The sequence below is a fragment of the Scyliorhinus canicula genome, chromosome 9 (genome assembly GCF_902713615.1).
Source record: "Scyliorhinus canicula chromosome 9, sScyCan1.1, whole genome shotgun sequence".
Classification (NCBI taxonomy): domain Eukaryota; kingdom Metazoa; phylum Chordata; class Chondrichthyes; order Carcharhiniformes; family Scyliorhinidae; genus Scyliorhinus; species Scyliorhinus canicula.
The window spans coordinates 182,780,203-182,805,366 of NC_052154.1; the positions used below are offsets into that span (position 1 = coordinate 182,780,203).

The 25,164-nt window shown below is 45.8% G+C and overlaps 1 protein-coding gene across 5 annotated transcripts in view; it reads left to right on the forward strand.

Moving 5' to 3' along the window:
* Positions 1-25,164, forward strand: part of lrp4 (low density lipoprotein receptor-related protein 4) — a 437,607-nt gene that overhangs the window by 308,514 nt on the left and 103,929 nt on the right. For 3 of the 5 annotated variants that reach the window (XM_038808288.1, XM_038808284.1, XM_038808286.1), the window contains exons 6-9: positions 2,615-2,743; positions 20,915-21,034; positions 21,188-21,313; positions 23,939-24,067. In XM_038808288.1, the coding sequence (XP_038664216.1) occupies positions 2,615-2,743; positions 20,915-21,034; positions 21,188-21,313; positions 23,939-24,067 (504 nt within the window). The remainder of the gene's footprint in view (positions 1-2,614; positions 2,744-20,914; positions 21,035-21,187; positions 21,314-23,938; positions 24,068-25,164) is intronic. The other 2 variants (XM_038808285.1, XM_038808287.1) reach the window with 1 other exon arrangement.

Consider the following 25,164-nt stretch of genomic DNA (forward strand, 5'->3'; position numbering starts at 1 on the left):
ACTCCCAGGTCACGCGAGGTCGGAATTGAACCCGGGTCCCTGGCACTGTGATGCAGCAGTGCTATCCACTGTGCTACCGTGCTGGTAATTCAACGATTCATTCTCTGAATATATGAGAAGTAAGAAGAGGTAGAATATCCTGGAAAGTGTATTTTTAAAAAATATTAGTGTGATGGAAAGTGAAACAACAAATCGGAGATCCTTTATCTGAAGCCATTGGGGCCGATTGTGATTTGGTATTCAGTATTTTGGGGTATTCTGGTGTGATAGACCAATTGGGTTTAGAGCAGTGATGGGCAAACTGGGCTAGTAAGTGGGCCGAATGAGTGGCCCTCCTTCATCTCAGTGGGCAGCAAGATTAAAATCAGGATTATTACCCTTGAATAAGGTCAAACACATTTAATACAAACTGAATACTTCAGAACGAGTTATAGAAAATGCTGAACCATTTATATATAAATAGAGCTGTCATCAACTTCAAATGGGGAAAACAAAATAAATATTTACACTTTGGACGCCGAGGGAGCACACGGCTCTCGCACTCAATGTTGTCGGGAATCAGCACGCACCTCCCTTCCCTCACCCTCGCTTCACACGCGAATCACTTCAGTCATACCGGTCGGAAAAAAAACGCACAGGTGGAAGTCAGAGGAACGTGGCGACCCCGCGCGTGGGCACCGCGGGGTCAACAAACGTCTAGTGCACCGCAATCGAAACCCAGATGGGCCGTGTGTGCCCCCCCCCCCCCCGTGCCGCAGGCTGCCCGCCATCGATTCAGAGTGTCGATACACTCGGCTGGCTGGCCTTCTGGGATGGTTCTTCCAGCTTCATCTGCCTCATCGGCACTGGCTTCATAAGTTTATGTCTTTTTTTTTTACGTTTTATTTCGCCGGCTCGGGTCACAGATGCGAGGAGGGGGGGGGGGGTGAGCTTCGGTCTTGGCTCATGTCAGGGTCCATTCAAGAAGCAAAGCCTTTTGTTTTTGGACATGTTAAGCTTTTGGATGTATAGATATAGGAAATGCGCCTGCAGTGGAATTCTGGGCGTCCCAGCATCGACATTAAGCTGTGTTGTTGGTGCAGGTTTTTTTTCCTCAGTTTTCTTAGCCTGACTGATGGTAAATATAAAAGAAGGAAGAGATTCACCTGCCATCGTTAGTTTGTTCATTTAGATACAGATCAAACTTCACCTACATTTCAATCTGCATTTCATTAACCAATAAACGAGTGTCCCATTAACCGAAAGAGCTTTTATCATTGGGGGAACATTAGGGATTGTTTGATACTGCAGCCAGCATTAAGAGGTTTGATTACATCGTGTGCTGTGTTACATCGCCATTAACTTAATTTACTATTCATTTCATCAGACCTGCATTTGCAATTTGACAGGAAGCGAGGAGCGTTCAGCCCCACAATGCCCAGAAGCCAAATGGATGAGTCCGAATGTTTCCTGAAAATCTGTTCGGCTCTGAGGCCCCGGTGTCTGTTTTGAGTTGAAGTGTTGAGGAGTTTGTCAGTAGGGTGTCTTAAATTGCCACAGAAACGACTGTCTCGTGAACTGATCGGCATTAACGTAGGAAAATGATAACTGTGCAATGTAAACAAGTTTCCAGCTCTCGCTGAGGCAGTTAAATATCAAAAGAGAACCATCCACTTATGCCAGTTCATTGTTGAATTCTACGACATGTCTTGTCACCAAGGAGAAGAGCTGGTTCCTGGGTAGTGTGGCTGAAATTACTTCATCTCAGTTATTACCTCACCAGTTCTTACCTAGGCAGAGGTACAATTGAATTTAAATTTGTGAAATTCACTTATTTACGAATCCTCCGTTAAGAACTTAAGGCCCAAATTAGGACTGGTTAACCATTCGGGAGCCAGTGCAGGGGGAGCATTGCCAGAACGAGTTATATAAACCAAAGTAGAGATCCAGTTAGCTTGGGGGCCGGTTTAACTCACTTAGCTAGACAGCTGGTTCGTGATGCCGAGCGAGGCCAGCAGCACAGGTTCAATTCCCGTACCGGCTGAGGTTATTCATGAAGGCCCCGCCTTCTCAACCCTGCTCCTCGCTTGAGGTGTGGTGACCCTCAGGTTAAATCACCACCAGTCAGCTCTCCCCCCTCAAAGGAGAAAGCAGCCGATGGTCATTTGGGACTAAGACGACTTCACCTTGCCTTACAGTTAGCTCCGCTTCCATGTAGCGTGATCCCTGTAGAGCCCCCTCTGAGTTGATGAGGGATGGGGCAATCAGACTAACTGGATGGACTGCCCTGGCTTGGAATTATATCGGCCGTTCCTTCACTGTCGCTGGGGAAAAATCCGGCAACTCCCTCCCTAACAGCACTGTGGGTGTACCTACACTATAGGGACTGCGATAGCTCAAGATGACATCTCGCCACCTCCTTCCTAGGGGCAATTAGGGATCGACAATAAATTGATGACCTAATCAGCGACGCTCACATCCCATGAAAGAATTTTTAAAAACGGTCTTAAAATTCTAGAATGTAACGAAAAACACGACCGGGTTTTCAGATTGAGCGGTGCAGTAATTTTCCCAGATAATATTTTGTGCCTCGTTAATACCGATTTTGATCGTTTTTTTTTTTATTTTCGTTCAGCTGCTGATGTACCGATTACCAACTGCAGTGTGGAGGAGTTTCAATGTGCTTATGGTCGTTGTATTCTCGACATATACCACTGTGACGGTGATGATGATTGCGGAGACTGGTCTGATGAATCAGACTGTGGTTAGTGACTTTTATGCTATTATTACTATTTCTAAATTCAAATTACCGGGAGGTTAAAATCAGTCGGAAGGGCAATGGTGACCCGATGACCTGGAACCTGACGATATGTGAGAGACTCCTCGGACACAGTAACTGCAGGACAGTTTACACAGTGCAATTTCCAGTTTGCACACAGAGAGTTTAGTGGGTGTGGTGTAGAATGGGGTATTATTTTGGCTTTGTTCCCACCTGGTAAGCACTGCGGTGTATGGTTTCCTGGTGCAGATTATGAGATATTTCTGGATAATGGTTGTCTGTCTGGTGTGCCTGTAAATCAGCCTGAAATGAACACCGCAGGCTTCATAACCCCTCTGCTGCCAGATTACATTTTCCCTTGCTCAAATGCTGAGTGTTTGGCACATCATTGTCCATTTAAATCCCCTTTGTAACACTTCTCATTCCTGCATTTTGTCCACAAACAACTCATTACTCAAATATTGCAAGTTGCTTCCTCACAGTTTCAAGGTTACAGACTGGATGAAACGTTCTGTGAACTATAATTCCAACATCAAAAGAATGAGGATTTTGTGACGTATCGGGGCATGGACGTTTAAATGTTTCGGATTGTGAATGAAGCTCCGCAAAACTTCATGTCACAATGAAAATAATTTTGAGTGATTTTTAAAGTACTTCCAAATACTTTGTGTTGTCTGGTCGCTAGTTGACTGTTGTCTGGTTAACTGCGTTGTCTGGTCAGCTGTGTTGTACGGTTAACTGTGTTGTCTGGTCAGCTGGTTTACTGTGTTGTCTGGTTAACTGTGTTGTCTGTTTAACTATGTTGTCTGTTTAACTATGTTGTCTGGTTAGCTGTGTTGTCCGGTTAGCTGTGTTGCCTGGTTAACTGTATTGTCTGGTTAACTGTGCTGTCTGGTTAGCTGTGTTGTCCGGTTAGCTGTGTTGTCTGGTTAACTGTATTGTCTGGTTAACTGTGCTGTCTGGTTAACTGTGTTGTCTGTTTAACTATGTTGTCTGGTCAGCTGGTGAACTGTTGTCTGGTTACCTGTGTTGTCCGGTTAGCTGTGTTGTCTGGTTAACTGTATTGTCTGGTTAACTGTGCTGTCTGGTTAGCTGTGTTGTCCGGTTAGCTGTGTTGTCTGGTTAACTGTATTGTCTGGTTCACTGTGCTGTCTGGTCAGCTGTGCTGTCTAGTTAACTGTGCTGTCTGGTTAGCTGTGCTGTCTGGTTAACTGTGCTGTCTGGTTAACTGTGCTCTCTGGTTAACTGTGCTGTCTGGTTAACTCTGCTGTCTGGTTCACTGTGCTGTCTGGTTTACTGTGCTGCCTGGTTAACTGTGTTGTCTGGTTAATTGTGCTGTCTAGTTAACTGTGCTGTCTGGCCAGCTGTGCTATCTGGTTAACTCTGCTGTCTGGTTAACTGTGCTGTCTGGTCAGCTGTGCTGTCTGGTTAACTATGCTGTCTAGTTAACTGTGCTGTCTGGTTAATTGTGCTGTCTAGTTAACTGTTGTCTGGTTAACTGTGTTGTCTGGTCAGCTGTGCTGTCTGGTTAGCTGTGCTGTCTAGTTAACTGTGCTGTCTGGCCAGCTGTGCTGTCTGGTAAACTGTGTTGTCTGGTTCACTGTGCTGTCTAGTTAACTGTGCTGTCTGGTTAACTGTGTTGTCTGGTTAACTGTGCTGTCTAGTTAGCTGTGCTGTCTAGTTAACTGTGCTGTCTGGTTTACTGTGCTGTCTAGTTAACTGTGTTGGCTGGTCAGCTGTGCTGTCTGGTCAACTGTGCTGTCTGGTCAACTGTGCTGTCTAGTTAACTGTGCTGTTGGTTAACTGTGCTGTCTTGTTAACTGTGCTGTCTTGTTAACTGTGCTGTCTAGTTAACTGTGCTGTCTGATTTACTGTGCTGCCTGGTTAACTGTGTTGTCTAGTTAACTGTGATGTCTAGTTAACTGTTGTCTAGTTAACTGTGCTGGCTGGTTAACTATGCTGTCTAGTTAAATGTTCTTTTTGTCCAGCTTTGCTGTCTGGTTAACTGTGCTGCCTGGTTAACTGTGCTGTCTGGTTAACTGTGTTGTCTAGTTAATTGTGCTGTCTAGTTAACTGTGCTGTCTGGTTAACTGTGCTGCCTGGTTAACTGTGCTGTCTAGTTAACTGTGCTGTCTTGTTTACTGTGCTGCCTGGTTAACTGTGTTGTCTAGTTAACTGTGATGTCTAGTTAACTGTTGTCTAGTTAACTGTGCTGGCTGGTTAACTATGCTGTCTAGTTAAATGTTCTGTTTGGCCAGCTTTGCTGTCTGGTTAACTGTGCTGTCTGGTTAACTGTGTTGTCTAGTTAATTGTGCTGTCTGGTTAACTGTGCTGTCTGGTTAGCTGTGCTGTCTGGTTAACTGTGCTGTCTGGTTAACTGTGTTGTCTAGTTAATTGTGCTGTCTGGTTAACTGTGCTGTCTGGTTAGCTGTGCTGTCTGGTTAACTGTGCTGCCTGGTTAACTGTGCTGTCTGGTTAATTGTGCTGTCTGGTTTACTGTGCTGTCTGGTTAGCTGTGCTGTCTGGTTAACTGTGCTGCCTGGTTTACTGTGCTGTCTAGTTAACTGTGCTGTCTGGTTAACTGTGCTGTCTGGTTTACTGTGCTGTCTGGTTAACTGTGCTGTCTGGTTTACTGTGCTGTCTAGTTAACTGTGCTGTCTGGTTCTCTGTGCTGTCTGGTTAACTGTGCTGTCTGGTTAACTGTGCTGTCTGGTTTACTGTGCTGTCTAGTTAACTGTGCTGTCTGGTTCTCTGTGCTGTCTGGCCAGCTTTGCTGTCTGGTTAACTGTGCTGTCTGGTTAACTGTGTTGTCTAGTTAATTGTGCTGTCTGGTTAACTGTGCTATCTGGTTAACTCTGCTGTCTGGTTAACTGTGCTGTCTGGCCAGCTGTGTTGTCTAGTTAACTGTGCTGTCTGGTTAACTGTGCTATTTGGTTAACTCTGCTGTCTGGCCAGCTGTGCTGTCTGGTTAACTGTGCTGTCTGGTTAGCTGTGTTGTCTGGTTAACTGTGTTGTCTGGTTAACTGTGCTGTCTTGTTAACTGTGCTGTCTGGTTAACTGTGTTGTCTGCTTAACTGTGTTGTCTGGTTAACTGTGCTTTCTGGCCAGCTGTGTTGTCTAGTTAACTGTGCTGTCTGGTTAACTGTGCTGTCTGGTTAACTGTGCTGTCTGGTTAACTGTGTTGTCTAGTTAATTGTGCTGTCTGGTTAACTGTGCTATCTGGTTAACTCTGCTGTCTGGTTAACTGTGCTGTCTGGTTTACTGTGCTGTCTAGTTAACTGTGCTGTCTGGTTCTCTGTGCTGTCTGGTTAACTGTGTTGTCTAGTTAATTGTGCTGTCTGGTTAGCTGTGCTGTCTGGTTAGCTGTGCTGTCTGGCCAGCTGTGTTGTCTAGTTAACTGTGCTGTCTGGTTAACTGTGCTATTTGGTTAACTCTGCTGTCTGGCCAGCTGTGCTGTCTGGTAAACTGTGTTGTCTGGTTAGCTGTGCTGTCTGGTTAACTGTGCTGTCTGGTTAGCTGTGTTGTCTGGTTAACTGTGCTGTCTAGTTAACTGTGCTGTCTAGTTAACTGTGTTGTCTGATTAACTGTGCTGTCTGGTCCTCTGTGCTGTCTGGCCAGCTGTGTTGTCTGGTTAACTGTGTTGTCTGGTTAACTGTGCTGTCTGGTTAACTGTGCTGTCTGGTTAACTGTGCTGTCTGGTTAACTGTGTTGTCTGGTTAACTGTGCTTTCTGGCCAGCTGTGTTGTCTAGTTAACTGTGCTGTCTGGTTAACTGTGCTGTCTGGTTAACTGTGTTGTCTGGTTAACTGTGCTTTCTGGCCAGCTGTGTTGTCTAGTTAACTGTGCTGTCTGGTTAACTGTGCTGTCTGGTTAACTGTGCTATTTGGTTAACTCTGCTGTCTGGTTAACTGTGCTGTCTGGTCAGCTGTGCTGTCTGGTTAACTGTGCTATCTGGTTAACTCTGCTGTCTGGTTAACTGTGCTGTCTAGTTAACTGTACTGTCTGGCCAGCTGTGCTATCTGGTTAACTCTGCTGTCTGGTTAACTGTGCTGTCTGGTTAACTATGCTGTCTAGTTAACTGTGCTGTCTGGCCAGCTGTGCTATCTGGTTAACTCTGCTGTCTGGTTAACTGTGCTGTCTGGTTAACTGTGCTGTCTAGTTAACTGTGCTGTCCGGTTTACTGTGCTGCCTGGTTAACTGTGTTGTCTAGTTAACTGTGCTGTCTAGTTAACTGTTGTCTAGTTAACTGTGCTCTCTGGTTAACTGTGCTGTCTAGTTAAATGTTCTGTCTGGCCAGCTTTGCTGTCTGGTTAGCTGTGCTGTCTAGTTAACTCTGCTGTCTGGTTCACTGTGCTGTCTGGTTAACTGTGCTGTCTGGTTAATTGTGCTGTCTAGTTAACTGTGTTGTCTGGTCAGCTGTGCTGTCTGGTTAGCTGTGCTGTCTAGTTAACTCTGCTGTCTGGTTCACTGTGCTGTCTGGTTAACTGTGCTGTCTGGTTAATTGTGCTGTCTAGTTAACTGTGCTGTCTGGCCAGCTGTGCTGTCTAGTTAACTGTGTTGTCTGGTCAGCTGTGCTGTCTGGTTAGCTGTGCTGTCTAGTTAACTGTGCTGTCTAGTTAACTGTGCTGTCTGGCCAGCTGTGCTGTCTGGTAAACTGTGTTGTCTGGTTAACTGTGCTGTCTAGTTAACTGTGCTGTCTAGTTAACTGTGTTGTCTGGTTAACTGTGCTGTCTGGTCCTCTGTGCTGTCTGGCCAGCTGTGTTGTCTGGTTAACTGTGTTGTCTGGTTAACTGTGCTGTCTTGTTAACTGTGCTGTCTGGTTAACTGTGTTGTCTGCTTAACTGTGTTGTCTGGTTAACTGTGCTTTCTGGCCAGCTGTGTTGTCTAGTTAACTGTGCTGTCTGGTTAACTGTGCTGACTGGTTAACTATGTTGTCTGGTTTACTGTGCTGTCTAGTTAACTGTTGTCTGGTTAACTGCACTCTCTGGCCAGCTGTGTTGCCTGGTTAACTGTGCTGTCTGGTTAACTATGTTGTCTGGTTCATTGTGTTGTCTGGTTAACTGTGCTCTCTGGCCAGCTGTGCTGTCTAGTTAACTGTGCTGTCTGGTTCACTGTACTGCTGTGTCAGCTGGTTAACAGTGTTGTCTAGTCATCTGTGTTGTCTGGTTTGCTGTGTAGTCTGGTCAGCTAGTTAACTATACTATCTGGTTAGCCGTTGACTGGTTAGATGGTTAACTGTTTGATTAACTTTATTGTCTGGTCAACTAAATTGTCTGGTCAGCTGGTTAACTGTTGTCTGGTTAGATGTTGAGCCACGTTGTCTGGTTACTTGTTGTCTGGTCAGCTGACTTGGCTGGTCAGCTCGTTAACTGGTGTTTGGTTTGCTGTGTTGTCTAGTTAACTGGTCAGCTTTGTTGTCTGGTCAGTTTTATTGTCTGGTCAGCTGGCTAACTGTTGTCTGATCAGTTGTGTTGTCTGGTTAGCTGGCTAACTGTGTTGTCTGGTTAGCTGGTTAACTGTGTTGTGATCTGGTTAACTGTGTTGTCTGGTCAGCTGTGTTGTCTGGTCAGCTGGTTAACTGTTGTCTGGTCAGTTGTGTTGTCTGGTTAGCTGGTTAACTGTTTGGTCAGCTGGTAAACTGTTGTCTGGTTAGCTAGGTTTTCTGATCAGCTTGTTAACTGTTGTCTGGTAGGCTGCGCTGTCTGGTCAGTTGGTTAACTGTGTTGTCTGGTTAGCTGGTTAATTATGTTGACCGGTGAACTGTGTTATGTGGTTAACTATATTGCCTGGTTAGCTTTGTTGTCTGGTCAGCTGGAGGAAAGTACACATAACTTCCCAGAAATGTTAAGGTATCAAAGGGTCTAGTGAGAAGATGGATTTAATATTACAAGAAAAATGGTATTGGAGGAATTAATGGGACTGAAAGGTGACAAAGCCCCAGGGCCTGATAATCCACATCCCCGATAATAAAGGATACGACAATGGAAATAGGGGATGTTTTGGTTGTCACCTTCCAAAATTCTGTAGATTCTAGAACAGTTTTGATAGATTGGAGGGTGGAAAATATAGCCTCACTATTGAAAAAAGGAGCAAGGGAGACCAGTAAGCTTAACATTCGTAGTAGGGAAAATGCTAGAATCTATTATAAATAATGCAATAACAGGACATGCAGGAAATATCTACGCGATTAGACAAAGTTCACATTCATTTATGTAAAGGAAATCATGTTTGACAAACCTGCTGGAGTTTTTTGAGGATGTAACTAGTAGAATAGATCAGGGTGAACCAGTGGATGCGGTGTATTTGGGTTTTCAGAAAGCTGTTGATAAAGTCCCACATAAGGGGCGGGATTTTCTGGCCACTTCCACCCGGCGACCGGCGAATCCTGCCCGAGGTCAATGGAGTTCTCCATTCTACGTGGCTCGTCCGTAGCATTGTTGTGGCGGGCGGGGCGGGAGAATCCAGCTCAAGAGGTTAGTGTGAAAAATGAAAGCGCATGGGAATGGGGTAATATATCGATGCATGGATTGAGAATTGGTTAGCAGACAGGAAACATGGAGTAGGTATCAATGGGTCAGTTTCAAAGGCAGTGATTAGTGGGGTCCTGCAGGGATTAGTACTTGGGCCCCAGATATTCACAATATGAGGGCAGCACGGTGGCGCAGTGGTTAGCACGGTTGCCTCACGGCGCCAAGGTCCCAGGTTTCATCCCGGCTCTGGGTCGCTGTCCGTGTGGAGTTTGCACATTCTCCCCGTGTTTGCGTGGGTTTCACCCCCACAACCCAAAGATGTACAGGGTAGGTGGATTGGCCATGCTAAATTGCCCCTTCATTGGAAAAAATGAATTGCGTACTCTAAATTTAATTTAAAACAAGATATTCACAAGAAGCATCAATGATTTGAATGAGGGAACCAAAAGTAATATTTCTAAGTTTGCTGATGACATGAAACTTGGTGGGAAGGTGAGTGGTGAGGAGGATGTGAAGAGACTTCAAGGTGATTTGGACAAGTTGAGTGAGTGGGCAAATACATGGCAGATGCAGTGTAATGCAGATTACTGTGAATGTATCCACTTCAGCACGGTAGCATAGTGGTTGGCACAATTGCTTCACAGCTCCAGGGTCGCAGGTTCGATTACCGACTTGGGTCACTGTCCGCGCAGAGTCTGCACGTTCCCCCCGTGTGTGCGTGGGTTTCCTCCGGGTGCTCCGGTTTCCTCCCACAGTCCAAAGATGCGCAGGTTAGATGGATTGGCCGTGATAAATTGTCCTTAGTGTCCAAAATTGCCCTCAGTGTTGGGTGGGGTTACTGGGTTATGGGGATCGGGTCGAGGTGTGGGCTTGGGTTGGGTGCTCTTTCCAAGAGCTGGCGCATTCCCGATGGGCCGAATGGCCTCCATCTGCACTGTAAATTCTATGATCAGGTGGAGAAACAGAATGGCAGAGTATTATTTAAATGGTGATAGATTGGGAAATGTTGATGTACACAGCAACCTGGGTGTCCTTGTGCACCAGTCACTTAAAGCAAACATGCAGGTACAGCAGCAGCTAAAAAGGTAAATGGTTGGCCTTTACTGCAAGAGGACTTTAATACAGGAGCAGAGATGTCTTACTGCAGCTGTACAGGGCCTTGGTGAGACCACACCTGAAGTGTTGTGTGCAGTTTTGGTCTCCTTACCTAAGAAAGGATATATTTGCATTGAGTGAGTGCCGGGATGGTTCACCAGACTGATTCCTGGGTGGCAGGATTGTTGTTTGAGGAAAAAGTGGGTCGACTGAGTTTATATTCATTGGAATTTAGAAGAACGAGCAGGGATCTCATTGAAACATATGTAAATTCTGACAGATCTGGACAGACCAGATGCAGGGATGTTATTTCCTCTAACTAGGGGTGCGGGGGTGTCTAAAACAAGGGGACACCGTCTCAGGATATGGGGTAGGCCATTTAGGACTGAGGTGAGGGGCACTTTCTTCACTCAGAGGATGAAGAACCTGTGGAATTCTTCGCCACAGAAGGCTATGAAGGTCAAATTACTGAATATATTTCATAGAATTTACAGTGCAGAAGGAGGCCATTCAGCCCATCAAGTCTGCACCAGCTCTTGGAAAGAGCACCCTACCCAAGGTCAACACCTCCCCCTATCCCAATAACCCAGTAACCCCACCCAACACTGAGGGCAATTTTGGACACTAAGGGCAATTTATCACGGGGAGGATGTGCAGACTCCGCACAGACAGTGACCCAAGCCGGAATCGAACCTGGGACCCTGAAGCTGTGAAGCCATTGTGCTATCCACAATGCTACCATGTTGCCCATAATTATATTGCCCATTTATTTCAGAAGGAAATAAATAGATTTCTAGACTCGAAAGGTGTCAAAGGATATGGGGCGTTGAGATAGAGGTGTCCAACTTTAATAGCATTAAATGCTATTCCGATACATTAAATAATCAGTTAGCGAGAGCCATCCTGAGTACATTCCTAATCCGTATGTCAACCTCCTGTTAAAATTTCTTACAGAGACGGACACAAACGAGTTGTAACTTTGTCCCTAAACACAACTAAGCAGTAATACTGAGATGAGGGGTCATTCTCATTGTTCATGACCTTCTTAACCTTCAACAAAATTCTTCGAGGTTCAGATTTCTTCAGGATAGTTCTGATCATCAAATACTCTTCCTCTCTGGTTCAATAACCTGTGTACCTTTAACTCTCCCCCTGTCTGCACTGTGGGACTGGGACTGCCGGTTGGCCAGTGAGAGCAAATAGAGGAGCATCTTGCCGGGAATTGGGAAAATGTTCTGTGTTTCCATTGTCTTACCCTTCTGATCAAAGAGAGTGGAAGGTAGACCTGAATGCAGGGGTAGAACTTTGGAGGAGAAAGAGAGAGTAAATTATAGCATTCAAAAGGAAGAAAATTGGATTCTGTGTGTGAGTGGCATGTTGTGGAAGTGAATTCAAATTATTTCAGACAGAGAGACTATCTCAGTTGTTACAGCATAACAAACAGTGGTTGTACTGCCATGCTGTGCTCCCACAATAGAGAATCGGGGTTAGAGTGTTTAACTCTGGGCGTGATGTAACCAAATTGCGACAAAGACTTGCAACGAGCGCTTAGTTGGGTATTTCCCAGCACGCACAGCACCGAGAAACACCACGCTATCTATCAGGACTTTGTTGTGATCTGGGACCTGAGCGGGCAACACCCAGTCCAGGCCTCACTTCTTCCCATTTCCTGCATTGAGGAGCTCTGCTCGCCGGAAGTGCAGGGAGAAATCGATCTCTCAACATGACCCCCGAACTCGGCTGTAATAATAATAATCTTTATTGTCACAAGTAGGCTGACATTAACGCTGCAATGAAGTTACTGTGAAAAGCCCCTCGTCGCCACATGCCAGCGCCTGTTCGGGTACACGGAGGGAGAATTCAGAATGTCCAATTCGCCCAACCAGCACGTCTTTTGGGACTTGTGGGATGAAACCGGAGCACCCGGAGGAAATCCACGCAGACGCGGGGAGAACGTGCAGACAGACAGTGACCCAAGCCGGGAATCGAACCTGGGACCCTGGTGATGTGAAGCAACAGTGCCAACCACTGTGCTACCGTGCCACCTTCGCTCTGCTTTGAGGATATTAAATGAAATGAAAATCGCTTATTGTCACGAGTAGGCTTCAATGAAGTTACTGTGAAAAGCCCCTAGTCGCCACATTCCGGCGCCTGTTCGGTGAGGCTGGTACGGGAATCGAACCGTGCTGCTGGCCTGCTTGGTCTGCTTTAAAAGCCAGCGATTTAGCCCAGTGAGCTAAACCAGTGAGCTATCCCGTTAAACCAAGAGACAATGGGTCATATTCCTGTTTTGCATGTTCCTGGTGAAGAGATGCTGGAGGAATAGACATTCAGATCAGGGAATTAATCAACAAATTCTGATGAATGAGTGTGGGACAGATAAATACACAGGAACATTCAATTAGTTATCCTCTGTGTCCGGGACACACTTCCGGCTGTAGAATGAGTCAGTAAAATTGCTGAGTGAAATGGCAAATGATACCGTTTGCATTTTATGATTCAGTTTGAGATCTGAGAAGTGACGGCTTATTCCACTTGCCGTGATTTATATCTGGCTAAAGGCAGTCACTTAATGCTTCCATGTAGGTTGCAGCAAACTGAAACATTCAGTAGCTGTTTAAATTTGAAGTTTTGAATGGAGTAGTTTTGTTGGAGCTATTTCAGTGGGATACTGTGGTTAGTAACATAATCCTGCCGTCGTGTTTTCTAAGCTGCGTCCGTCACAGTAACAAGAGGGATCCAAGTAATTTGAAACCCCTGCCTAGATATTTTTAGGCAACTGTGAAGTAATCAAAACTGCCTTCTGCATGTGGCTCACAAACGGAGGTGATGGTTTAATCCCCCAGCGTGAAATCCATTGTTAAAACAAGTTCCACATTTTATTCAAAAACGGAAAACACTGGATAATCTCAGCAAGTCTATCAGCATCCACGGAGAGCGAAGGGAGCTAATGATTCAAGTTTCTCCACGAATGCTGAGATTGTCCAGTACTTTCCGTTTCGGATTCCAGCATCCGCAGTCATTTGCTTTTATCCACATTGTATTGTAGGGGCTGTTTAGCACAGGGCTAAATCGCTGGCTTTGAAAGCAGACCCAGGCAGGCCAGCAGCACGGTTTGATTCCCGTACCAGCCTCCCTGAACAGGCGCCGGAAAGTGACGACTAGGGGCTTTTCACAGCAACTTCATTTGAAGCCTACTTGTGACAATAAGCAATTTTCATTTTTCATTTCATTTGTTCCTGTGCAGTGTATACACACCTCGCAACCTTTGCAAGCCACCATGGCATCTCTCTCTCTCTCTAAAATGGTGTGAATTCACTTTCAAAACATGTTGCTCACTCAGAACACTGTGATTTTCTTTCTGTCCAATGATGTAATTTCATCGATTGCCGCCCGTCATGATATTACACATTCCTTTAGAGTGCACTGGGATTTAGGTAGTACAAAGCCCTCCATATACTCTGCGGCACGGTGTGACAGTGGTTAGCACTACTGCCTCACAGCGCCAGGGTCCCAGGTTCGATTCCGACCTTGGGTGACTGTGCGGAGTCTGCACGTTCTCCCCGTGTGTGCGTGGGTTTCCACCGGGTGCTCCAGTTTCCTCCCTCAGTCCAAAGATGTGCAGGTTAGATGGATTGGCCATGCTAAATTGCCACTTAGTGTCCAAAAAGGTTGGGTTGGGTTGCATAGATAGGGTGGGGGTGGGTGCTCTTTCGGAGGGTCAGTCGGCTGAATGTCTTTCTTCTGAACTGTAGGGGTTCTATGATTCTACGGTGCAGATTCAAATGCCAGATAGTTTCGGGTATATTCTTGAAGGTATTTTCTTTGTTGTTTCCCTTTGAACAACCCGTGCAAATGTGGCGCCGCACTTTTCCACGTCTCGTCACAAAGGAATCAAAGCTCACTCTTCGGCCTTGCGCACCAGCCATGTTGCCCAGGTGCTCACGACCGAGATGCCCACAGTTCTGCAGTTATAATCGTAGAGCAGCAACCACGTTCCCTATTATGGTCTGTTGAATGAATCTGCCCATCTAGTACACTGCACAGTAACTCCCTGATGAAGCAAGAGTGCTATTTTTAAAAGGAAAACTGTTCCTTCCTGTCATCTGAGGAAAGCACATATTTTGCTCCCAGTAAAAGTTCCCTCTCTGTGTCACATGTTTCACATCCGTCCCACAAGTAATAGACCTGAATGATATTTGGCAGCAGTAGCTGAATATTTCGCAGTGGAAACTTAAGATACGAGCACAAACATTAAGACTCTGATATCCGTTTATTTTATTACAGAATATAAAAGTAAGCAACGTTGTTTATGTATCAAGAATCAGAGGACGATACGGATTATGTTGTGAGCACTACCTCAGAATTTCGATTTGGTTTATATCGCCTTGATCTTTGTTCTCAAGAGATTTGAACCCCTCCAGCATTTCGCCCCATTGATCTCTATTCCTCGCTATAAATAAAAGTAGCGAGAGATTTTGTTCAGTTTTATTCCCCAGCTGGAGACTGTTTTGAAGGCTGGTGACGGGAAACATCTTTATTTCTCAGATGCTGGAAGCATTTCCGTACCTAAAGGCTTAATTGTTCGGGACTATAATTAAACAGGGGGTAATAAATTCGCAAAAAGAGGAATGTGACAGGGACAAACATTGCCAGAGTGAGGGAGTCACATTTCAGCATGTAAAATAAACCACAGAATGGTTATAGCACTGAAGGATTGTGTCTGCCCTGGCCCTCCCATTGAGCAATTCACCGAGTGCCACTCCCACGCCTTCTCCACGTAAACCTGCAAGTTCTTCCTTTTCAGATAATAACCCATATCCCTCTTGAATGCCTCAATTGAACCAGCCTCCAGCACACACTCCAGGAGCGCGATCCAGATCCGAACCACTTGCTGCGTAAAGAAGCCATTGCTTCTTTTGCAAATTGCTTTGAATCTATATCCCCTGTTTCCCGATCTGTCCGCCAATGGTACTCCCACATTGCCTGCGCATCTTTGGACTGCGGGAGGAAACCGGAGCACCCGGAGGAAACCCACGCAGACACGTGGGGAATGTGCAAGCTCCACGCAGTCACCCAAGGCTGGAATCGAACCTGGGTCCCTGGTGCTGTGAGGCAGCTGTGTTAACCTCTGGTTTCCTCCCACTACCCACAAAGATGTGCAGGTTGGGTGGATTGGCCATCTTAAAATTGCCCTTTAGTGTCCAAAGATGTGCGGGATAGGGCAGGGGATTGGGCCGAGGTAGAGTGAACTTTCAGAGGGTTGGCTGAAGGTCAATGGGGTGCATGGCCTCCTTCTGCACTGTAGCGTTTGATAAGGTTCCCCACGATAGGCTATTGCAGAACATATGGAGGCAGGGGATTTAGGGTGATTTAGCAGTTTGGATAAGAAATTGGCTAGCTGGAAGAAGACAAAGGGTGGTGGTTGATGGGAAATGTTCAGACTGGAGTCCAGTTACTAGTGGTGTACCACAAGGATCTGTTTTGGGGCCACTGCTGTTTGTCATTTTTATAAATGACACGAGGAGGGCCTGGAGGAGGGCGTAGAAGGATGGGTGAGTAAACAGTGCAGAAGGATGTTACAAGTTACAGAGGGACATAGATAAGCTGCAGAGCTGGGCTGAGAGGTGGCAAATGGAGTTTAATGCAGAAAAGTGTGAGGTGATTTATTTCGGAAGGAATAACAGGAAGACAGAGTACTGGACGAATGGTAAGATTCTTGGTAGTGTGGATGAGCAGAGAGATCTCGGTGTCCATGTACATTGATCCCGAAAGTTGCCACCCAGGTCGAGAGGATTGTTAAGAAGGCGTACGGATGTGTTAGCTTTTATTGGTAGAGGGATTGAGTTTCGGAGCCATGGGGACTCTGGTACGGCCGTATTTGGAGTATTGCGTGCAATTCTGGTCGCCGCATTATAGGAAGGATGTGGAAGCATTGGAAAGGGTGCAGAGGAGATTTACCAGGATGATACTTGGTATGGAGGGAAGATCTTATGAAGGAAGGCTGAGGGACTTGAGGCTGATTTTGCTAGAGAGAAGAAGGTTAAGAGGTGACTTAATTGAAGCATACAAGATGATCAGAGGATTAGATAGGGTGGACAGTGAGAGCCTTTTTCCTCGGGTGGAGATATCTAGCACGAGGGGACATAGCTTTAAATTGAGGGGAGATAGATATAGGAAAGATGTCAGAGGTAGGTTCTTTACTCAGAGAGTAGTAAGGGCGTGGAATGCCCTGGCTGCAACAGTAGTGGACTCGCCAACACTAAACGCATTCAAATGGTCATTGGATAGACATATGGATGATAAGGGAATAGTGTAGATGGGCTTTAGAGGGGTTTCACAGGTCGGCGCAACATCGAGGGCCTGTACTGTGCTGTAATGTTCTATGTAGGAATTCTACGATTCTGAATACTTCTATCAAATTTCCTCCCAACCTTCTCCTCTCCAAGGAAAACAGTCCCATCTTCTCCAACCCAGTGACCTATACCACCCTCAAATATTTTGGCAAACACCACAGACCATTCTTACTTGGGTAATATCCATCCTGCCTTCTGTAATTTTCAAAGTAGGAAAGTAACATAATTCAGATGTTGACATTCCTGGGATGAAGGGGTCATCTTTTCGGGGAAGGGTGGACAGTTTGGGCCTGTACCCATTGAAGAAGGAGAGGTGATCTTATTGAAACAAATAACATTCTGAGGGGAATTGATAGGGTGGGCACTGAGAGGGTGTTCGGGGAAACACTGAAACTAGGAGACATAATTTAAGAATAAGGGGTCTCCCATTTAAGTCAGAGATTAGGAGGAAATGTCTCTCTCAGAGGATCATTAGTCTGGAATTCTCAGGCCCAGAGATCAGAGCAGGCTGGATCATTGAATATACTTAAGGCTGAGTTAGATAGATTCTTGACGAAGGGAGTCAAAGGTTATTGGGGGAATACAGGACAGTAGAGTTGAGGCCACAATCAGTTCAGACATGATCTTTTCAAATGGGGCGGCACGGTGGCGCAGTGGTTAGCACCGCTGGCTCACGCCGTCGAGGACTCGGGTTCAATCCCGGCCCCGGGTCACTGTCCGCGTGGAGCTTGCACATTCTCCCCGTGTCTGCGTGGGTCTCACCCCCGCAACCCAAAGATGTGCAGGGTAGGTGGATTGGCCACGCTAAATTGTCCCTTCATTGGAATTTTGCTTTGGAAAAAGATCTTATCAAATGGCAAAGAAGGCTCGAGGAACCAAATGGTCTACTGTTCCTAATTCATATGTGACAAATTATATTTCTTCTCCCAAAATTGGTCACCTTAATTATAGTGTCTAAAGAGTCTGCATGTTTATCTGTGGTGCTGGGAATTTCCAGAGGAAATGGCTCACCATTTTCAGAAACATCTAGCCATTTTATGCTGTGCCTTCTGCCTTGGACATCTTCTTTGATAGATAGAGGGGTGAACAGAGCCATCCAGCAATAAACATGGAGGCGGACGAGATGCTATGGGTGCTTTGACTAAATGATTTGAGTGCCGTAACAGGAAAAAAAGTGCAACTTTGAGAGCCTCTAATTAAGAACCCACACACTGAAGAGCAATGGACTGAGTGCTTTCAGAAGAATTCAAGAAAATTGATATATGAGCGGTTATTAAGATAGGCTTTGAGGATGCTCTTAAAGGCATAGAAGGAAATAGGAAGTGGAAAGAATGATGGAGAAAGTATAAACAAGGTTGGCGCCACTGGGGAGAATAGACAGGGAAATGGATACACAGGGGGCTGGGGTACAGGGCTAGGGCAAATTGGAGTGGTAAGTTGGAGACTTGGAAGCATTTGCAGGCGAGGACAAAGATTTTAAATTTGATATGGTAAGAGCGAGTGAGTTGTGGAGATTGGTGGGAACAGGGATGTTTAATGAGATGAATGACAGGGATTTGAGCAGGTAGAATGTGTGCGGCGTGCTGTTCGAGAGTCTGACCGAGTTGCTGAGCTTGCTTCCTTGTGGTGGTCAAAGTGTGCGTCAGGATTTTGGTGGCAGTGGGGTAAGATCGGGAAGGACAAAGAACGTAGAGACAGGAGAAAGTGGTGGGACTGATGGATAGGGGATTAGAGGTTTTATTCGGGACTGAAGACTTCACTCAGATTGCAAACATATTGTGCAGCCTTAGCAAATAGATTAATGCAGTCACAGGAAAGGGCACAGTAGCTTTGAATGAAGCAGAGTAAACTAGATTTAGTTTTCTCGATGTTCAATTAGAATAGATTCTGCAGATGTCCAGATTGCAGATAGACAGTCTGACAGGACAGAGGGAATCATGGAATTGCAGACAGTAATGGAGGTGAAACTGGATTTTGCCCAGACAGCATTAATGTTCTGATTTACTTCTGAACATGTCTCTGTAAATAATGCCACAGCAGGACAGGATGTAAATGAGGATAGTGATGGATCCTGGGATCGATCACTATCCTCACCTTTTGCCCTTCAGGGACTACTGCAGACGTGTTCGCCGGATTAACAGCCTGAACCATGTCATGGACTTTCCTGTGGCCAACAAGTCTTGGGTGGGACTTGAACCATCTGGCTCAGAGGCAGAGGATGCCCCCATTGGGCCAAGAAACCTTCTGCTACAGAGGTGACCTGATAGGAGTGGAAGAAAAGATTTCTGGAGATGTCCTGACATGGAAACAAGTGCAGGAATCACCTAGCGATAGAATTTGAAGTAGGATGTTTGTAAAGTTTTGTATTATGGAAGGACAAAGAGAATGGAATTGTACGTCTCCAGAGTGTTGATACTTTGTGGAGATGACTAGAATGAAGTTTTTTTAAAAGACGCCATTGCGTACCTTGATGCTGATGAAGAACCAAACTGCTATTGGTTATCATCTTAGAGATCCTAAATCTGACAACTTTATTTCTCAAGGACCTTTTCGATCCCAGGATTCCTACGGAAGTTGATATAATTATCTGTAAAAACCTACATCAATTAATTTGAAGAAAGGATGAAATACGGTAGCTACATTTGTTGACGGCACCAGGATAGGTAGGAAAGTCAGATGCCAAGAGGAGGAGGATAGTCTGCAAAGGGATAGAGACAGGTTAAGTGACGGTCCAAAAATTGAGCAGATGGAATATAATGTGGAAAATGTGGACTTGTTCACTTTGTCAGGAAGAATAGAAATGCAGTATACTATATAAATGGAGAGAGATTGCAGAACATGATGGTACAGAGGGATCTGGTTGCCTGGTACATGAATCACAAAATGTTTCTACGCAGGTACGGCAAGTGATTAGGAAGGTGCGTGGGACTTTGGCATTTATTACAAGGGGAATGGAGTATAAAAGTAGGGAAGCTGTCTAGGGCCATTGAGAGAGCACATCTGAAATACGTTTTTTTATTTTTCGTTTATGGGACGTGGGCATCGCAGGCTGTGCCAGCATTTACTGTCCATCCCTAATTGCCCTTGAGGATGCAGTTAAGAATTAACCACATCGCTGTGGCTCTGGAGTAACATGTAGGCCAGACCAGGTAAGGATGGCAGATTTCCTTCCCTCGAGGACATTAGTGAACCAGATGGGTTTTACGACAATGTTTTAATGGTCGTCACTAGACTTTTAATTCCAGATTTTTCTTGAATTCTGCGTAACCTTTTGTTCCCTTTCTTTGAAAAAGGATTTAATTGTGATAGAAACAGTTCAGTTTTGGTTCACTCAACTCATTTCCTGGGATGAGGGTTATCTTATGAAGAAAGGTTGGACATGTTGGGCCTGACTACCCGTTGGAGTTCAGAAGAATGAGAGGTGATTTTATTGAAACATGCAAGACCCTGAGGGGATTTGAAAGGGTGGATGCAGGGGAGGATGTTTGCCCTCGTAGGAGGCCAAAGCCAGGGGGCAGTGAATTTATTGAAGTCTGAGTTGGACAGATTTTTCATAGACAAGGGAGTCGAAGGCAGACAGGGGATTGAAGTTGAGGCGACGGTCAGATCTTATTGACTGGTAGAGCAGGCTCTAAGGGCAGAATGACCGACACCTGTTCCTCAGTCCTATTCTCCTGAGGTTCAGTGCGAACACTTTCACAATCCATACAATTTCAAATGTGAATAAATATATTTTGTTCATATGCCTGGGTGAGAAGAACTTTTAATACCAGCCTTTGTTTAGTCACAACCTTCTGAGAGTACATATGTTCAAACAGATGTGCCCTGTGCAGCGAGTTTAAATACCGGAACATTACTTTGTGTGACTTAGAACAATTTCAACTGTTGAACGTAGCTCACTGTGAGCCTCTAATGGCGGACGAGCAGAAAGGCAGCAGCATGTACCAGCTAGATATTTCAAAAATGTTACTTTCTACGCCAGCGATATTTTTCTCGACTTGAAATTGGAAATGGACGGCAGGAGAGACTTTTGATTGTTTTTGATTTAACAGATTATCAGTTTCTAATCTCCCAAAAAAGTTTAATAAAGTTATTACTTTTTTTAAAAAAAACGTTATTGTTGTTGGAAGGGATTCAAATAAAATTCCGCCACAGGATTGTTCGTAAGCCCATTATCGGTTTAAATTGCCTTTGCCCACGTACTAATGTAGTTTTCTCGGTGATCCAACCCCGCAGCATCCCATCACCCATGTCGGTCGGGTGAGTTTCTCTGCAACAGTGGACTCTGCATCAATGCCGGCTGGAGATGTGACGGCGATTTTGACTGTGACGATCAGTCAGATGAGAAAAACTGCAGTGAGTTTTGTCTTAAATCACTTTAAAAGGGGGAGGAAAAAAATCACAAATATTCTGGGAACCGATTGACATGAGTGACCAGAAACATCACAGTTTCAATTGCTGGGTAATCAGAGGGAAGGTATAAAAACGCTGTGTTTGATTCTTGTGTAGGTGCCTCGCAATGCACTACCGACCAGTTCCGCTGCAAATCAGGCCGCTGTATCCGGTTGTCGTGGCGATGTGACGGAGAGGACGATTGCTCCGACAACAGTGATGAAGAAGACTGTGAAAAAACAGGTGACAATAGGGATTATCAGATAGCATTGCTGATGAGTTTGCGACCCGAAGCAGTAATAGCGACCCAAGCCTGTGGCTGATTACAGTGTCCCAATTGGTTTGGGCAATTGGTTTGGGTGCAGGGGGGGGGGGGGGGGGGGGGGGGGGTCATTTAATCAGCACTAGTTTCTCCTCTCTCTACCCATCCCTAAACAGACAGATATTTCGATTTGTTCCCCGCCATGTGTTTCCCAACAAATCGGATTTTGTGTGATCCAATTTTCCATTAACAACCCCAGAGTGGTGGGATGAACTAATAAAAGATTAGTTTAATTGCACACATTTAACAGGCAAAAGGAGGGTGGCAATGTGGCCTCAAGACAGTAATGAGAGGTATGGACAAAAGAAGGGTTCACAGTACAGAGACCACAGAGAAAAGGAATATTATTTTCACATGGGTTCTAGGGGTTGGGCTGAAACCCAATGCTGGATAATTTACATTTCCAGTTGTGTTGAGTTCACATAAGCACGCAGTGATCAAATCGGTCTTGTCGGCAATGGCACTTAATTTCCTGCAGGGGAAATATAGATAGGAGCCAGGTATTCAACCAGGGTAGAGCTCTCCTTAGAAAGCTGTTAGTTAGATGGTAAACTGCAGCCTGACTTTTCAGTTCAGCAAGGCAATATTACTTGCTCCATAAGCCCCTGTCATAAGACTCTAACCTCTCCGCCATCTTTGATAAAGGGCCTGCATCCATCATCTGAATTCCAGGAGATTGTTAGATGTCTCAGCCATTGGAAATTTTTATTTGTTTTTTAAATTTAGAATACCCAATTAATTCTTTTTCCAAATAACCGGGCAATTTAGCGTGGCCAATCCACCTACCCTGCACATCCTTTGGGTTGTGGGGATGAAACCCACGCAGACACGGGGAGAATGTGCAAACTCCACACGGACAGTGACCCAGAGCCGGGATCGAACCTGGGACCTCGGCGCCGTGAGGCCGCAATGCTAACCCACTGCGCCACCGTGCTGCCCTCTGCCATTGGAAATTGAAAGAACAGTTGTGGGACCTTGGTCTTAGCATCTCCCTCTGGTCAGCTGAGGTTATTAAATGCTGATGGCCTTTGTATAGCTTTATTTGAATTTTGGCTGTGCAGTCTACATGTGCCCATTGGCGGCTCCTCCGAGATAATGAGGTGCGAGTTTTCCTGAAACTGGCAAGTAGCTTCTTTTGTTCGTGTGTCACAGACAGACAGAGGTTCAGCCATTTCAAAGGTACAATTTTAAAACTAGCAATGAGCATATCTATATATATTTTAAAACATTATACAGCGTGAGGTCTTAGACCCTCACATAAAGAACGCAGACTTTCTCTTTTATTCCTCCTCCCTCCACTTGCTTCATCAACGACCTATTCCATTTCTAGCTTTCCTCAGTTGTGAAGGGTCATCGATTTGAAATGTTAGGCTGGATTTTTCCACCTACTTCCCCTGGGTCCCTGGTGTTTTTGATGGAGAAGGTACACAAAATACAATGGGAGACTGGCCCACCCCCGAGCTGTCCCCATTATATGGGGGTGGTGGTTAGGAGCTAAATAATTAAGGGTCAATTGAGCTTGTTTGCAAGCAGGTTCGTAGAATCCCTACATTGGCGAAGGCGGCCATTCGGCCCATCGAGTCTGCACCGACCCTTCGAACGAGCACCCTACCCAGATCCACTCATCCGACCAGCCCTCCCTACACCCGTAACCCCATAACCTAACCTGTACATCCCTGGACACTAAGGGGGAATTTAGCATGGCCAATCCACCTAACCTGCACATCTTTGGACTGTGGGAGGAAACCAGAGCACCCGGAGGAAACCCACGCAGACACGGGGAGAACGTACAAACTCCACACAGTCACCCAAGGCCAGAATTGAACCTGGGTCCCTGGTGATGTGAGGCAGCAGTGCTAATCACTGTGCCACCGTGCCGCAATGTTGTTCACCCCAATACTACAATATCACACACTGTACACCATAACATGGTTGAACATAAGTGTTCGTTCACACGTCACCCAATCCAATGGACGTTACATATTTTGGCAGCACAGATTTGGCAAAGTGATGTGCATGTTTACTTTTCAATGTGATGTGGGCGACGCTGGCAAGGCCAGTGTCTGTAGCCCATTCCTAATTGCCAGTGAGTTGCTGGGCCATTTCAGAGGGCAATTAAGAGCCAATCACATTGCTGTAGGTCTGGAGTCAAATGGAGACCAGACCAGGTAAGAACGGCTGATTTCCTTTCCTGAGGGTTTTTAGTGAACCAGGTGGGTTTTTACAACAATCGATGATAATTTCATGATCATCATTATTGAGACGAGCTTTCAATTCCAGATTTTATTCATTGAATTAAAATTTCACCAGCTGCTGTGTTGGGATTTGAACCCGTGTCCCTAGAAAATTAGCCTGGGCCTCTGGATTACTAGTCCAGTGACGTTACACTACGCTGCCATCTCCCCATTTCAACCATTTTCAAGAGTAGAAAATGATGCCCTGTGTTTTCTCATGGATGATTTACATCAGCATTGGATAAACCTCCCAGTCCACGTGTAAAATCGGAAAAGTTGCTCCAAAGCTGTTAACTCTCCTTGTTTATTCAGCAGAGCTGCCACACTGTGCTCCAGATCAGTTCACGTGTGGTACTGGACGTTGCATTGGTCAACGGAAAGTCTGTAACGGTGCGAAGGATTGTCAAGATGGCAGTGATGAAATCCCACACCAGAACTGCCGTAAGTTTGATCTGATGGTGTATTTCTGAAACCTTTGAGATTATTCTTTGTATAGAGTCGATGGTTGGGATTTTCTGGCCCCATTGTGGTGGGACCCACTGCGGGAGGATCAACAGACCAGCCAAAAGCCCATTGACTTCTGGCAAGGCCGGACGATCACGGCCCGAAAAGTCCCACCCGGTGTCTTATCCTCCATCACATCGATTCCCTTTATCTTCTGTGTTCATGGTGGGATTCAGTTATCAACAAAAAACAACCGAGATCAGGTCTGTTTTGTTAAGCTAAGTGTTTGAGTTACTGTTTCTTTTTCATGGGTTGCTACCCTTTTCAATTCGGCCTCACACTAAGCTCCGAACAGGAGGATGGGGCCAAGAGGCCTGTTCCTTGGCTACGAGCAGCTGCCAGGAGCTTTGCGACCAGGAAAGTTAAGCTGAGACTGGGGAGCACATTTTGGGGAGCCCATTCGCTCATCTCCCGTTGCCCTTAGGGCAATGCAAGCACAGCAGCAGTGTGTTCCCTACAATGGATACTGCGGCAACATGCCAAGTCTCCATTGACAGCGGCTTCCAAACCACTTGGCGTGGGGGGGGGGGGGGGGGGGGGGGGGGGGGGGAGGGGGGGGGGGGCTGGGAGCAGTCCCTCCTGATTGGTCACTCTGTAGTCCATGGGGGGTTCCCAGCTCCCCAAAAACCCCTTCGGTGACAAGTTGCCAACTGTCCCGGAGTGGTCAGAATGGCTGTTGAAATCTGGGAACTTTTTTAATGATATTTTAAGCAAACAAATGAATGTTGTGCACATAAGCTGCTCGGTCATTGTAAAACAATTACATACTTAGCTGCGCGATGGCATAAATGTTAACCGGAGCCAACAGTATTTACCGTGATTCGACAAAGATGATGCCCACTAGGCGGAATGCTGGGAGCGAGCAAACCTCCAGCCACCCTGGGAAGCCACAAGTGAATTTGACATTGTTCACCCAATTAATCGCCCTTAATCACCTTGGGCTTTGTGTCCCCCCCCTCCACCACCCCCATCCCAGTGGGTCACCTATTTTGAACCAATGAGTGATTCAAGGAGGTAAAAAGAGCGAGTGCTGC